This window comes from Homalodisca vitripennis, chromosome 2 (genome assembly GCF_021130785.1).
Source record: "Homalodisca vitripennis isolate AUS2020 chromosome 2, UT_GWSS_2.1, whole genome shotgun sequence".
NCBI classification, from domain to species: Eukaryota; Metazoa; Arthropoda; class Insecta; order Hemiptera; family Cicadellidae; genus Homalodisca; species Homalodisca vitripennis.
Genome location: NC_060208.1, coordinates 44827409 through 44842843, shown reverse-complemented (window position 1 = coordinate 44842843; position 15435 = coordinate 44827409). Strand labels below are relative to the sequence as shown.

Below are 15435 nucleotides of genomic sequence, written 5' to 3'. Positions count from 1 at the left end.
TGAACCTAATAAAACTATTTATCCGCTTGATTTAAAATGTTTTTCTTTCGACCACTATTCCGCTTCATGAAACATGATAACTGACACGTTTAACACACCGTTCTTGATATTCTAATTGAAAATTGTAAAGTTTCAAAATGAACGACCAGTACATAACAATTTCATGGATGCTGAAACGTGTAAATCCCTCTTGGGATACACTGCATATGGTCTACAGGAACAATATAAGAAATTATGCTATACATTGCATAACATACAAAGTTTAAAGAACAATGTGCTGACCAAAAAATTGCGAGCGACAAAATAATTTTTTAATAACAAATACCGTCTCTAATGTAAAATCTCAATTAAGCCTATCACGTTGCAAGTAAACATTTGTATTCAAACAGATGAACTGTAACAATAACCTCGCTACCTATGTAAAGTAAGTGTGCGTACCACGAAAAGAGAAAGGGGTGAACAAACCTGTGAGATCATCTGTAACAGCATTAGGACGATATCACGTTAGTTGCCGCCCCATCCTGTTATGTGCATAGGACTACGGCTTCTCCACATTCTTCTATTGATCTATTTGTCTAGCTCAGTTCTGTCTAGACGATTCTTGTTAGCTCTCACCTACTGTACCTGTTTGTGTTTCTTGCTTTTCCTACTTGGTACACAACTGCATTTGCCAACAAGATTTTAGAAACATTTACTGTACGCTTAGCGGAAGTGACAACCTCTGTACACTGACAAAGATCACCGAATGTGTACAGGGCGATGGAATTTCCCTCGTTTACACTAAAATGTTGGATGCTATAATTTTATCCCTTCGTGCATCCATGAGGAAGAAGTAATAGTACAGGTGGGTGGGCAATGGTACATGAATCACCCAACACCTACATAAGTGGGGTGGCGTCGCGGTGCCCTATCGCCCCCGCCATCGTCCCCGGCGTCCCACACCTCCACATCAGGGCCGTCCACGCGGTTGTAACCCCCTATTCATTGGCCGGATATTGGAAGATTCAACAAACCCAAATGATACTGAATATTTAGAAGAGATGAAGAAGTACACCATACCGCAAAAGTAAGTATCAAAATCTAACCTTTTCCTACTTAAAGTGATCATGATTCTTTATATCTTCGGCAGGCACATGTTTAGGATTTACTTTGAAAATGGTAATAAGACTAAACAAACAGAGTAAAAAATTCAGCGGGAATACGTGATTGTTGTCGGTAACACACTTAACACTACTACAGCACCCGTGTTAGATTCACAAATGCCTAAAGCACTTAAAATTAAAACACTGTGTTGACTTATACATCTAGAACTCTGCACAGTAAATATTACTAATAAGAAAATTGAGCTTTTGCTCCTACAGAATTACATAAATAATGCTTCACAAGTTCGTTAAAGAATTCTGTAAATTGAAACTAGTGGAGGGAAAAGAGTGATAAAATATGAACAGTTCCCATGTTATTTAGGAACCCATCCTCAGTCACAGTGTTGGCTACAGCGTCGTGAACCATGTGACACTTGTACCCACGTGAGGAGCAGTACCCACATTGTGGCAGAGAGCCCGCCCGATACATTGTTGTCACCTTCCTCTGCTGTGGTTATCTATTTGGCAATGTGAACGGAATAAATGTGATCAGAATCTATCGATACCGCGGGCCAAGCGAACGGTACAAACACATTGACAAACAAGCGGTCTACTTGAATGTTCCAGGGTGTTATTCCAGCACCTCGCTAACTGGCCAACAAACACGTAGTTGTAGATACCGTAATATAATTCCATCTTTGTTTGTACCACTGAGGCTAATTTTATTCACGATTTCACCATGAATCAGTCTCTAAAAGTGTTGTATCTCCGAATGTAATAGCTGTGTGGAAATAAAAGTTCGTTACAACAAAATACACATATAATTTCTATGGCAAAATATTTGTGGAAAACGTTATAACGCTGTGCAAGGTTGCTATAAAGCAAACTTTAATTAATTATTATGATATAAATTTGAACTTACTATTTTTTAACAAAATACACTTTAGGAGGGTATATTAATGAACATATGCGATGATTATAACGCTATTGCTCTCCTATCGTAAATCCAAATTCGGGAGACTGAGATTTGGACCGAACTCAGTCTCTACAACGCGTATTTGTTTGAATACTACAGTGTATGTAGTATTATGTGCAAGTAAGCGTGCATATGTAAGAGTGCACATCTTACAGTCCATGATTTTTATAAAAAACAAACAAAATCTTTACTCTATAAATCTTTGTCTATAGGTCTTTGAGAATACCTTTTCTGAAGGCAGGAAAATAAATTCTTACTTATTTATGAACGATGACAAAAAAGAATCACATGTTTCAATATATTTATAAATTATATTATGCTCATATTCAAGAGTAGGTACGGTAGTATTTTATTAAAACGTGATTTTCGTAAATGCTATTTTCTTTAAAATGTATAGCCTCACGTCTATGACATCTAAAACAGTGTTGTCTAAAATTGTTATTTTAAATGTTTATAATTCTTCGGTGAGTTATTTTTGTTATATTTTGAAAATCTGAAACATCGCTCAATAGCCTAAACGTCTGGTAATAAACCTACTTCTGGTCAGCGCTTCCGAGGTACGAAATGGACTATTTCCAGTTAACTCGGACAACCCGAATCCTCCCATTTGGAACGAAGATAGCAAATCCTAGCTTACAGACGGGCCGGGGACCTTGGGTGTCTGAGATATGGACGGGCGGTAAGCCAGCGAGAACACGGCAGAACAGCGGAAAATATCGCCTGAACGTTGACTCTAAACAGTTGTGCTAAGTTTGGAGGCCCTTGGCTAGACTGGCCGCCTTACTTATTGATCTATGGCGTGGAAATTCTTCGCTGTCGGATGAGAGAAGGAAACCAGTGAACAAAATGAGGGTATGGAACTAGTTTTATTACAAAATTCAAAGTACATAAAATCATACCCACGGAAGCAGTATTAACGCTAAACGTATTTATAACACTTTAATGTAGTCGTGACTTGTATAAGTTCCACGAACACTCCTGAACTGCACACGCTAAACTAATCTCGCCAATGTTTCTTTTAGCACAGGAAACTATGTGGTAAACTTTGTCTTGTGGAAGCAGTGCTTGAAATATCGTGCAGCCAGGTGAACACAGCCATTATACAAAATTATCATCTTTTCGTGCTAGTGGAAGGCTGAACTTTTATTTCTCTACACTATTCATAATTATTACTTTTATTCACAACTAAGACTCAGTCAATCGAGAGACACTCTTCTATTCACTAAATACTACTGTGATAAACAACGTTAAACCATGCGACCATTCTAGCTATGTCATTCTGTTGACACAGCCTTAGTGTAAAGTTCAGGTTTCATGTCATTAGGACCGAAACAAGAAAAGTTCTACATAACAACCTTGTAAGATCACAGTGAACTGCAGTCCTTGACGGCCTAGATTCCAACGACATATATTATTTGATTGACTGATTATTGTCGCTTTAGATGTAAACATTGACTCTAGTGAAAATCAATTCTCTCAATTGGTAAATACCGATCTTATTTAAATAGTACCTATTGAATCTAAAATAAAATATTTAAATTTCCCTCCACAGAATGGGTATAGTATTTAAATACGAATAATTTATATTTATATTTAACACGGCTTTTAATTGATAAATAGTTTTAGTAAAAGCCAATATTAGCTAATTACTTTTTCTATACTAATATAAATGAACAGTAATGTTTTCTTAATGCCTACAATCAGTTTTATTTATCAGTTGTTTTTCTAATCTGAATTAGTTTCAATTGCAATTTGTTAAGCTCTATGTGCGTTGTTAGGCTATGTGTATAATCTTTGGCCAGGAATATACGCTTTTAATCTACCTACACTGAACTGAGAGAGTTAATATTATAATACTTATAACAATCCTCGATTTAATTTTTTTCTGTAAAAATAGAATATATCCACAGAGAATACGTTATCGTTAAAGAATTAACAACACATCAATATAGAACAACTTTAAGAACACATCATTAAAGAATAACTTACTAGCACGTGTTCTAACAGTTAGGGCAACAGTTTGTACCACAAAAAATAAAAGTATCTAACGATCCTTTTGGCTATTTTTCAACAGTCTGAATCATGACGATCGTGCTGGCGTTTAATCAAACAGCCGCTTTCCCTAGTCTGAAAGGAGAAGCAGAAATGTTTGAAATACAGTAATGAGAATGTGGAGTCGTAAATGATTGAGAAGATGCACTGCGACGCCAGACAGACGCTGAGCGGCAACAACCAGTGTCGCGACGCCAGCGCCAGTCCCACACAGTTGGCTGAGCAGTCAAAGGTTAGGCTGGCGCTCTGTGCCGTCAAACTTGGAACCGAACCTAATTCTGCTGGAAACCGCTCTAACGTAGATTTTATTGCGTGTGGAAAAACGTTCAAAACTGCAATTCCGATTTGCTTCCGGGATATGTCGGATTAGAAAAACTGACATTTGCTAAAGAATTCCGCGAATTCGCAAAGATAAGCCAGATGGTTGAGGTGGAAATTTTCGTGGAATTGAAAGGTGTAGAATCGAGACGAGGAAACAAACACAGCACCTACACTCAAAGGCTCACTAATCATCTCCCATTACAAGCGCGCGCACGCACGCACACACGCACGCGAGCGCGACTGTCTGGACCCCTGCCAGTTTCCCTGCTTACAAGGTCAGCTCGGTTCATTGATATCGCCAATTTTACATCCGCGGACAGACAGACGAACAGGCACTTCACGTCTCCCGGTTGCCAAAAAATATAATTCGCCTGAGTCAAGGCCCCAACCGCCATTTGGCTATTCCGGGCCGGCATTGTTGGCTAGCTAACCAGAGTGATTGAACCCTGCCGAATAGCGCCTGCTCTGTCGGCCCGGCCCGTGGCGCAACATCATCTTTAAGCCGGTCAAACTTTACGACTCATCACTTCTCGTAATGTAGCCTACTGAAGCTGCTCACGAAGAGCTCCTCGAGACAGAAGGGCTTGCTCGATATTCAACAAGTAATGAAAAGATATAATTACCTTAACAAATGGTTACAATTGATTCAATTAACCTTATTCAATTACCTTTCGTAGATCCAAAACCAAAATCAATATTTTAATGTCATTAAACTTATGTTATTAGTTGAAAAAAATGTATTTATTATATTCTTTTTCGCCTTATTTCCACCTAATGACTCCCTAACAAACTCGAATCTTTAAGAACAAACAAAAAGCGTTACGTTTACTTATCTTTAGGATAAGACCACTAAAGAAGCCTGCGCTAAAATAGTCTGATGACATTTGAAGCGGTGTTGCCATATCTCTGCTGACCATCAGCTGCTCCTTAATCTTGAGATGGATCAGCGTTCGTTCATACGTGAGTTAAATTAGCAACAGTGTTGGGCGCGGAGTGTAGAGAGGGAATTAAAACATAACAGTCACTAGTGGTCTAATTTGATGCAGACTGCTCTAACACACTGCAAAAACCAAATCCCAGCCACAATTAGTAATCACTGCTATATTGTGCCAGTATCGCAAATGTTCTTTCAAGGTTAAACAACAATAATTTACATTTTATAAACGCTATTACATCCGAAATAACATGCAATTTAAAAACAACAATACTCACTTGACGTTTTCATTCTGTACTTTAGAGTTTATTATGAACGATAAAATGCGATACCATTGTAAATGTCATTCCCAACAAAACATACTAATAATGTAGGGTGAGGGAGACATCCAGTATAGTGCTGAGGCCAAAAAAAAAAACAAATACCTTTTTATTCCTCTACATTAAATCCTTCGGGAAAATATTGAAACTCCACGAACACTGAATGTTGTTAAACCCAATTTCTTTATTACTGAGGAATAAAAAAAGTTTTACCAGATTAAAAGTGTTTTGTATGTAATGTTTTTCCACCTCCAACTGTAAAAAATGGCAACCTAAAGAATTAAAAATGTCCATTCATAACTTTAATAATCTTTACTATCCCATATGCCAAAACAAATACGTAAACTATCATTCACTTCTAATGAATTATATGGAAGTTTGTATTTTACGAGATTAATTTGTTTTCTGAATCAATTATTTATGTCAAGATTAGAAATTTTCTAACCCCGATTAAAGGAGGTAAACTATTGAATATTTACAAGCCAAATGGGTTTATTGACGAAGCAACTTGACATTTTTGGTTTAATACTAATAGCGGAACACCAGTAGTTAAAACAACGCCTTCATTCACACGTGACCATGGTTGACACAACGTCACACTGAGTAAACAAGTTTTATACTGCAGTCATCTAGAGGCATTAAGGGCAAAATGTCAACCCGCCATCACTTAAGACAATCAGGAAACACTACAATAAATATTAGTATCTGAAATACGACTGATGATTTAATAGCAATTATTGGAACTGCTGAAACCTTTCTAATCAGATTTTCTAATTAGACGGAACCCAGACGTCTAATCAAAACAACAAATTAAAAATCGCCGCCGCGTCCGTTGTAAACTAATAACTCGGAATAATATTCTTTTCATTAAAATTCAACCTTATCGTCCTCAAACATCCCGGCGATAAAAACAAATGGCGTGTAAATCCCTGGAATAACGAAAAGACTTCGGTGCAGACAACGGCCTAATTTTCAACAGCCGGAGTATTATAATGAGCGATAACTGGACAATGGGCCGTTTATTAATTAGTCACACAGAAGAACACACACGGGCCCATTCAGTGGGACGCAGAACCACCTACAGTTGGGCTAATCCGTGGAGCAATTAAGGCAGGTGGGATCCGCTGCGGTCGGTGGTGGCAGATTGCGCAATGGTACTTCCTGTCGAACCGGTCTGGGCTGGACCCATTACCACTTTCTGTACGTCTCTTCCATGATAATAATTTCGGAGTCAACTACATTATGAAGAGCAGAATTGATTGATTGCTTGTCAGATTCAGTTTTCACCTTTTGGAAACTCGTGCCACAAATGCCATTCCTTTACGAACTTCACGTTATTCCTCTAACGAAAATCTGTACCCATTTCACCATTGATCTCACCAACACTGTTAACTGCTCTTTTGTTTGGCTCATACAAAGATCTCATGATTTCACAACGTCTACTGTTCTTTGACTTTTTATCTTATTCCTAATGTTCTACCGAAGGCAAATCTGAACCCAGTTGATCTTTGATTTCACCAACACTGCTAAATGCTCTTTTATTTAGCCCATCCACAGATCTCATGGCTTCACAACGTCTACTGTTCTTTGTCTATTTATCTTATTCCTAATGTTCTACCGAAGGAAATTTGAACCCAGTTGATCTTTGATTTCACAGTTACTGCTAAATGCTCTTTTAAAAATAAAAGAGCATTTAGCAGTGTTGATGAGATCAATGGTGAAATGGGTACAGATTTGCGTTAGGTGGAGGAATAACGTGAACCTTCTAAAGGCGTGACCTTTGTGGCACGAGTTTCCAAAAGGTGAAAACTGAAGCTGGGTAAAAGGCCCATCCATAGATTTCATGACTTCACAACGTCTGAGCTAAGAAGGAAACCCCAAATTTTAAAGTTCCTTGACTAAAACTACCTGACATTCTAAAGAAATAGTCGCCACACTAAATGAACTCACCGTAACTCACCATCCTCCCCTACCACCCTCTGGAGGTTGTACTGCTGGTGGAATGTCTGCAGCTCTGCTATCAACCCCTGCCGAACCATCTCGTCCACCCTCGCATCCAGTCGGGCGTCCAAGGTAGGCTGAAACAGTAACCAACAGAGGGTTTAGAGATCGATTGTTTTCCAATGACAATTTATTCATGGCAGATTACAGAAGAGCATTTAATACAGTGTATGCGTTGAAAACGCATTGTCAAAGTACTATTGCTAAAGGAATTGCTGTCTTATACCAGTTTTGTTAACCAAACACTCTAGTAATTTTTTTCCTTAGAATTATTTGAAAGACCGATTTGTTTGTGTTAAGACAGCAATTAGTAAATAGCCATATAAAATACTAACATAGAATGTTATTGCTGATGCATTACGTCCAATTATAATGATACCAATAAACGTTATGATCACAAGTAATGGCATAATGGCGAAGTAGATGGGTCAATGAATTTCAACCCACAAGTACATAAGACATATAAAAATGAGATATGAACGTTTTGACGATCACTACCAAACAAAGGTATTTGTTGTAAATACTACATTTTGAAAATTTAACTTTGTTGATTCATGTTCGCAATTAATAGACTATGCTTAATAATTTTGTTTACAGTCAAACCAATGTTAAAGGGAAAACAAATGTTCTATGTTCTGAATATTTTTGTTGTAAACGTGATTAATATGTTTTGTTTCGTAACATGGTGTGGAATAGTATCTTATTGTTTTTAAAACACCATTAAAACATACAGTTGTTGTTAATTAAGCTGTTTAAATTGTATTTTCTTTTTAGGTTGAAATCTGGTTGGTCCATAGTCAGTGGAAATTCCCATTACAGAAAATTATTAGAAGTAAAAAAAGGTGGTGGTTCAGATATACTAGCCAACAAACACGTAAACCTACAAGGCCGATTAATAAAGTTTGGAATAAACTTTTATACGACTAAAAAAGTGTATCATAAAATCGATAATTTACAATATAAAAACATAAATTAAAATATATGGATAAGTACTGTCAAACATGTGGCGCGACTGTTTGATAAACTCGGACGTTTGCCTGTCCCAACCGATGAGAGAATGACAGACTAGCTCTCTACTGAATGGTACGACGACTACCTACGATGTTAGCGCTGGCTATACGACTAGTACGGCGTAGCGGCTAGCAGCCAAAACAAACCGGTATGCGATGATATATACACTTTTGTCACTTTTATTAATTATCGCGCGGCTGGGCCAACTTGAGCGTGACCGCTCGCGGTCAATGTCGGGGCGCTCACACACACGTTCGGTCGATCCCGGGCTAGTGTTAACCACTTTGTGATGCGTAGGCTGGTGAATTTACATAGACTGGTTTACATAGACTGGTCTCGCGAGCATCAATCCGTCACCAAATTAACATTTAAAAACATTAAATTAAAGTAAAAATCTTAAGAGGACATTATATTTGGGGTTTAAAAATTCCTCAAAATGAGGAGATATGGTAACTTCATATAACTTCAAATGTGGACAAATAATAACCAATAAAATTAAAAACTACAAAAAAATTAAAGTTATTTAAAATAAAAATTTATAGAAAGTCAGACAAATAAAACCTAGTGTTCTACTTCTTCTCGGTTAAATAAAACTATTCCAACAATAACTGTCACATACATGGAAATAATCAAACTTTGAAATATCTCCGTTAAAGAACTTGACGATTGTTTAAAGTGTGAGTTAATTTAGTTTCTGTAACGCGAAGGATTCAAAATGTTGAGAATCAACCTCTTAGTTGTTACCCATTATATAAAATGCTAGAGAATTGTTTAATAAACTTATTATTTACATGTTATATATGTTACCAAAAGAATTTATAATTATCATCTCTTCTAAACATATCAATTAAATTATGACGTATGGCAATTTGAAGTTATTATACACTTGTGATGGGATGATATAGTGATAGAAGATGTGTATACTTAAGTCTGGAAAATACCAAACAAAAAATTGAAATTGAAAATTGTTTATATTTCAAAAAATAGTACAAACACATAATCACGTACTGCAAAACACGTAGGTCTATACATAAAAAATACATATACCTACATTGCTTCAACCCATGTATCATAACGAAACATATGGCACTTATAAATAGTCAATTATATCGTATTTTATATATATATATATATATATATATATATATTACAAATGAAAACTTGTCACAATTATATTTAACTTCACTAAAAATTCGAAGAAAAACATATTAATATAATTGGGAAGAGCCTACATGGCCCTAGGGCCTGTGCATAGGCTCTCGTCAGAATATTTAAACCCAATAATAATAATAATAGAACAAATGTTACAATGAAAAGTAAAAAAGTAGTTTTGTAATTTTACAAAATTTAATAATATTAAAAGTGTTTGTTTTGAAACACTGTATATTAAAATAGGTGTTTGGCACTAGAGATTCCATTAGTTGGCAGTGGTCTTCGGTTTTATAATAACGAAGTAATTCAGCTATTTGTTTGTAAACATTACATTAAATATTTATTTTTCGGATAGATACATTCTTCAAATTCATAAAGTATACTTAATTTAAAAACTTTAAAAAAGATAAGTGTTTTGTATTCACAACCGTAGATTGTTGATCTGAACCAATATTAATATTACTTAAACGACGTTCGATTTGGAGTATTAAAAAAACAAAAAAATAAATAAAAAATATAAAAAAATAAATAAAAAAACTAAAGTTTTGAGTGCACAATCAAGATTACATTGTTGATTGTAATCATAATAACCTAACAAATTGTAGGATTTAGGTATCTATTGACTGATTTTTTAATGTGTATAAACTACAAAAATAACAAGTAAATTTATATAGAATTGCTAATAAATTTACCACATCACCATCTATTAAAATTTATTAAAAATCGGTAGAACTGTACAGTGGGCATGTAGTCAGTACTTTGTTTTCATTTAAAAGCCATATGATAGAAGGGACAATTTTTTTATCAGGAGGCAAAAAATTGGTTTTAACAAAAATTAAATTTAATTAATGGTTACATTAGTTATTTCAGAAATCAAGTTTCAGAATCCGGGAAGGGACGACTAGAATCGGTAATGGCGACATGTCAGTCCGCTGAATGTTCGGACGACACTCGAATCTCCACCCCACGTGACAGTCGCCCCCTACAACCCCCCACCCCCCACGGCACCATCACAATTTGATTATCTGAGTGGGTGAACTTTCTATTAGAGCCGGATCGCTCGAAAAATCGACCAGTTTACCTTCCTGTCGCGCAAAGCGTTTCCTGAACAATTGAGGCCATTCTTCTCCCGATCACCTCGCCTACTTTACAAATTGCGCCCCAAATAGCCCCACTTCTCGTGCCTGTCGCTGTATTTGTCCCCGCCGAGCGCCAGTGGGACGGTGTAAACAGACTTGTCTAGCTGAAAATTAGCATTTCTACTTATACCGAATAGTACAGGCATACATATTAACCATGGGTACAAAAGAATCAGCAAGGCTGTTGTTCCTTTCAAGTGAGTATCACTGAGAAATAATCACTATGACTATATTTAACAATCTTCTAAGTTTCCGGTTCACACCACTTGAACATGTCACTAACAAAATTGCTTATCTATATGTTGGCCTCGCACTAGAAAGCCCCTTCAGTGAAGGTCTGCTATCAGTTTAAAAAACAAATTGTGCGATTGATTTTTAGTTGGTTTAATTTTGTTAAGTGTCGTAGTCATAGGCAGTACTCTCGGATATCTTACATACTTATATAAGAATAAGAAATGGAAATTTTCTTATCGCTCCACAATACAGGGATTGCAGAAAGTTATTTTGGGAAATTTTGCTACAAGGCTAAATGAATATAAGGGGGTTTTTACAATTTATAAATGAACTACTACTTATGGGGAAATACAAGTTTTCCAATAAAACTCGAGTTTAGGAAACGATAATTAAGATTACAGAAAATGTTTACACATTAATGATATTTTGGGAAATAGTGTATTTTTCATAGAAACGGAGTGTATTTTACCTTACATATAAAACTGTTTTTCAATTTGATGACCGTATGGCCACAAATTACCACTTCAAATACATACAATTCCTCGTCTAATGATACATTGCTCTATCTTTCTGTCTTCGGATAAGGAACTTTAAAAACCTGCAACGATGAAACAAAAACAGTTGTCGAGCATTTATTAAAATGAGACAAAAGTGAATAAATTCGAAACGATAGCAGGATTTTGAATATTTACCATCGTTACATGATACTACTGACATTGGTTAATGTCATGGTCAGGTAAGTGAAATATGGAAACAAAATATATTAAGAACTTGAAAGGTTGGTGAAACCTTCTGAGATTAATCTGCAAGATCAACAGCATAAGAAGGAGACTCCTACTTGAGGAAGTCGATGTATTAGTAGCTACTGGTAAGCTAATGGAAGGTGGTGAAGAAGAAATCGACAATAATATTTAAGCTCAGAATTTACAGCCAAGGAAATTGGGGAAGAAGAGCACAAGGTGGACATGCAAGGAAATGAAATCAGTGAATATGACTTCAACTAGAATTTTTTTAAACGAGGAGAAAGAAATGGTGAAGTGAAAGATTTTATAGTGGAATGCTATATAAGGAAAAGGAATGTAAAACGTGTGGAGAGAAAACGACGAGGAGGATTAAAATAATTGCTCAATTTTCCATTAAATTCCCGTTTCAACGCTAATTTTCATCCTTCTACAGCCATAAGAATGGTGAGAAATTAAAACTCCACGTCTTATAAATTTTCTATTTTCGAGCAGATCAAGAAGACAGTTTCCAATTCAAAAGAATAACATTGAAATCAAGACGATCTCATGTCCCAATGAAATGGATTTCATATTTAGTACTTATTATTCTTTTTTATTTTTGTCTATTGTAAGTGCTTTATCGTCTTCAATACTTGGAATTACACAAGCACATGGACACTGAGTAATTTGACGTTAATAAGATTCAGGCCATTAAGGAAAATGCAAATAAATTGTAGACCAATTCCATTTTAACTCATCAAGACGCTAACTATGGCTAGCATATAAGAACCTGTAAAATAAATGTTGATGAGGTTAAGCACTACTAAATGACTTAAAACAGTTGCTCTCACAAGAATTTTCCAAAGTTTTCATACAGATCGCAAAAACATTCCTTCATCATTGATCACTTGCTTCTTTCATTGATAAATTAAGTTTCAAACGTAGCATCTTAGGACATTCATTTAGAGCATTCATTGAATGGATCTATCCGCAATAAAATTAAAACGTATAGCTTTAATGTTCTGTCAGATGTAATATAAAAATTGTCTATAACCTTTTATGTTGCAAGCTTTGCAACGACGACGGCTGGAATAAATGAGCCAGGATTAGGAATATGAAGAGGAAAGGAGTGCACCCTTGTTACAATAAAAGCGGTACTTTGGTATTATCCGAAGGCCACGTTGTCTCTATAATTATACTATTTGTTATTAGGCTACATACTTATATACTTACATTAGGTATATACTATACATACTTATATTAGGTACTGTTAATACATACCTACGTATTAGAAATAGTTGGAAGTTAACATTTAAGAGCGATCAAGAATTTAGGTACTTTTTTCTCTAAGTACCTGGGGCTACTGAAGCCAGCACTAATTGCCAGGGGCATTTCCCAGATACTTTCCCGACCTCAAATCACCTTAGACGCCCCAACAAGAAAAACACCCCCCCCCCCCCCGAGCTCGGATCACGTGCACGCTGATAAAGGTTAACTTGCACTTTGATAATAAGCCTACTAACAAGTAGTAGATGGGGATAGAGTGGTTGGTCTCCAGTTAATACCTAAGTACCACAAAAGCACTTCTTATTTCTTAATAGCCACTTTAACGATTATTCCATTTAACGCACATTAAATGCAGCGACGAACAGTTGTACGCTTGACATGCAGTCAGCAGCTGGTCGGACAGTTAATTAATTTCCAAGTACAAAAACGACTCACAACTAGCTTCAAGTATAATCTCTGATTGTACAGTCTGTTATAACGAAGATCCGCCGCGCCGCGCTGCCCCAACCACGGAGTTCCCGGCGCGGGAAGGACGCTGCCCTTACCTCATGCGGTAATTGCCGAGGAGGCCTAATGAACGTAATTGGGTACAATTCATTAGCGGAAACGGCGAGTTCCGGTGGCGCGTGCTAGTGCTGGCCACTTCCGGTCGCTGACCACGGCACGCCACCGCCTCGGCGACGCCGTCCTCGTCTTCAGGAGTTGAAAACCGCTCCAGAACTTGTCCCGAGGATCTGTGCTCGACCGCTTTCTCTGACACCATTTATTGCAGTTTGTCTTCTCACAGATACATACGCATCCATCCGTGATTATCTTTTCTAGTGTTTCCTTCAGGTTTTGAATGATACTTGAGACCGAAAACTATACTGAAAGCCTGGAGGAACCTCTAATTCGAGTTGAAAACAAAAGTTGGCATTACGTTTTTACTTTAACGAAAAATTCAAAGCGTACTGTATACGATAATAATGTAGACTTTTGTAATGCAATTTATCTTTGTGTTAATGATGGTAGGATCCTTAGCCTAGTAGCTTATTTATGTTTCATAAGAAACGTGCGTATGTCATTGACGACGACCAGACTAAGTTTAAAATGAGATAAACTTCTACCATTGTGAACAATCATATATGTGACCCCCCTCCCCCACGATTTTGATTAACACGTAGGATCTATCTATTCACAAAGATTCTTTTCGGTAGTGCGAATATATTGAGAACTGCCCATAAAGCCAACGGAGAAGGGGGTAAATGGGAATAAAGTGCCACAAAAGGTGAGGTCACGCAGATTCTCTTTCACCCTACTACGCAGTTAAAACCATCACTAACTTGTACAGATGAAATGAGAAATACTAGAAAGTAAAATATTGCGTCGTAAAATTTGTAAAACTACTGGAATCGTAAAATCGGATCCTAACAGCAGCGGTTCCAGCGCCGGGCCCTGAGATGTACCGTATCGCTATTTCTGAGGCGAGAAGCGACATCGCCTATCGTGTATATATACATTCTTGCATCAAGTTACCCATTCTACGCAGCGTCGAAACGCCCACGACAGAAGCGGCGACACAACAGACTATAATAGCTGCGGCCCGGCGCGTCCCTGTATCTCGTGCCGTATTAATAGTCGGCCGCCACACAATATACGCTATACGCGTCTTATAGACTGCACATTGTTTGGAGAGCCATCCACGAGCCTAACAATGTACGAACGATGCCATACAATCAATTTGATAGCTGAGAGTGTAAACTCTGGTGGGGATGGATGTGCTCAAGATACGATGTATCTAAGGAGATCTAAAACAGATTATCTTTTCAAATGCTTTGAATGATGTGGATGGATGTGCTCAAAATACGATGTATCTAAGGAGATCTAAAACAGATTCCCTTTTCAAATGCTTTGAATGATGTGGATGGATGTGCTCAAGATACGATGTATCTAAGGAGATCTAAAACAGATTATCTTTTCAAATGCTTTGAATGATGTGGATGGATGTGCTCAAAATACGATATGTCTAAGGAGATCTAAAACAGATTATCTTTTCAAATGCTTTGAATGATGTGGATGGATGTGCTCAAAATACGATGTATCTAAGGAGATCTAAAACAGATTATCTTTTCAAATGCTTTGAATGATGTGGATGGATGTGCTCAAAATACGATGTATCTAAGGAGATCTAAAACAGATTATCTTTTCAAATGCTTTGAATGATG

At 36.8% G+C, this 15435-nt stretch overlaps 1 protein-coding gene across 1 annotated transcript in view; it reads right to left on the bottom strand.

The window, feature by feature from the left end:
• The window catches only part of LOC124353875 (tRNA dimethylallyltransferase), a 270000-nt gene that overhangs the window by 59066 nt on the left and 195499 nt on the right, over positions 1 to 15435 (bottom strand). The window contains exon 5 of the mRNA XM_046803917.1: positions 7636 to 7763. Coding sequence (XP_046659873.1) covers positions 7636 to 7763 — 128 coding nt within the window. The remainder of the gene's footprint in view (positions 1 to 7635; positions 7764 to 15435) is intronic.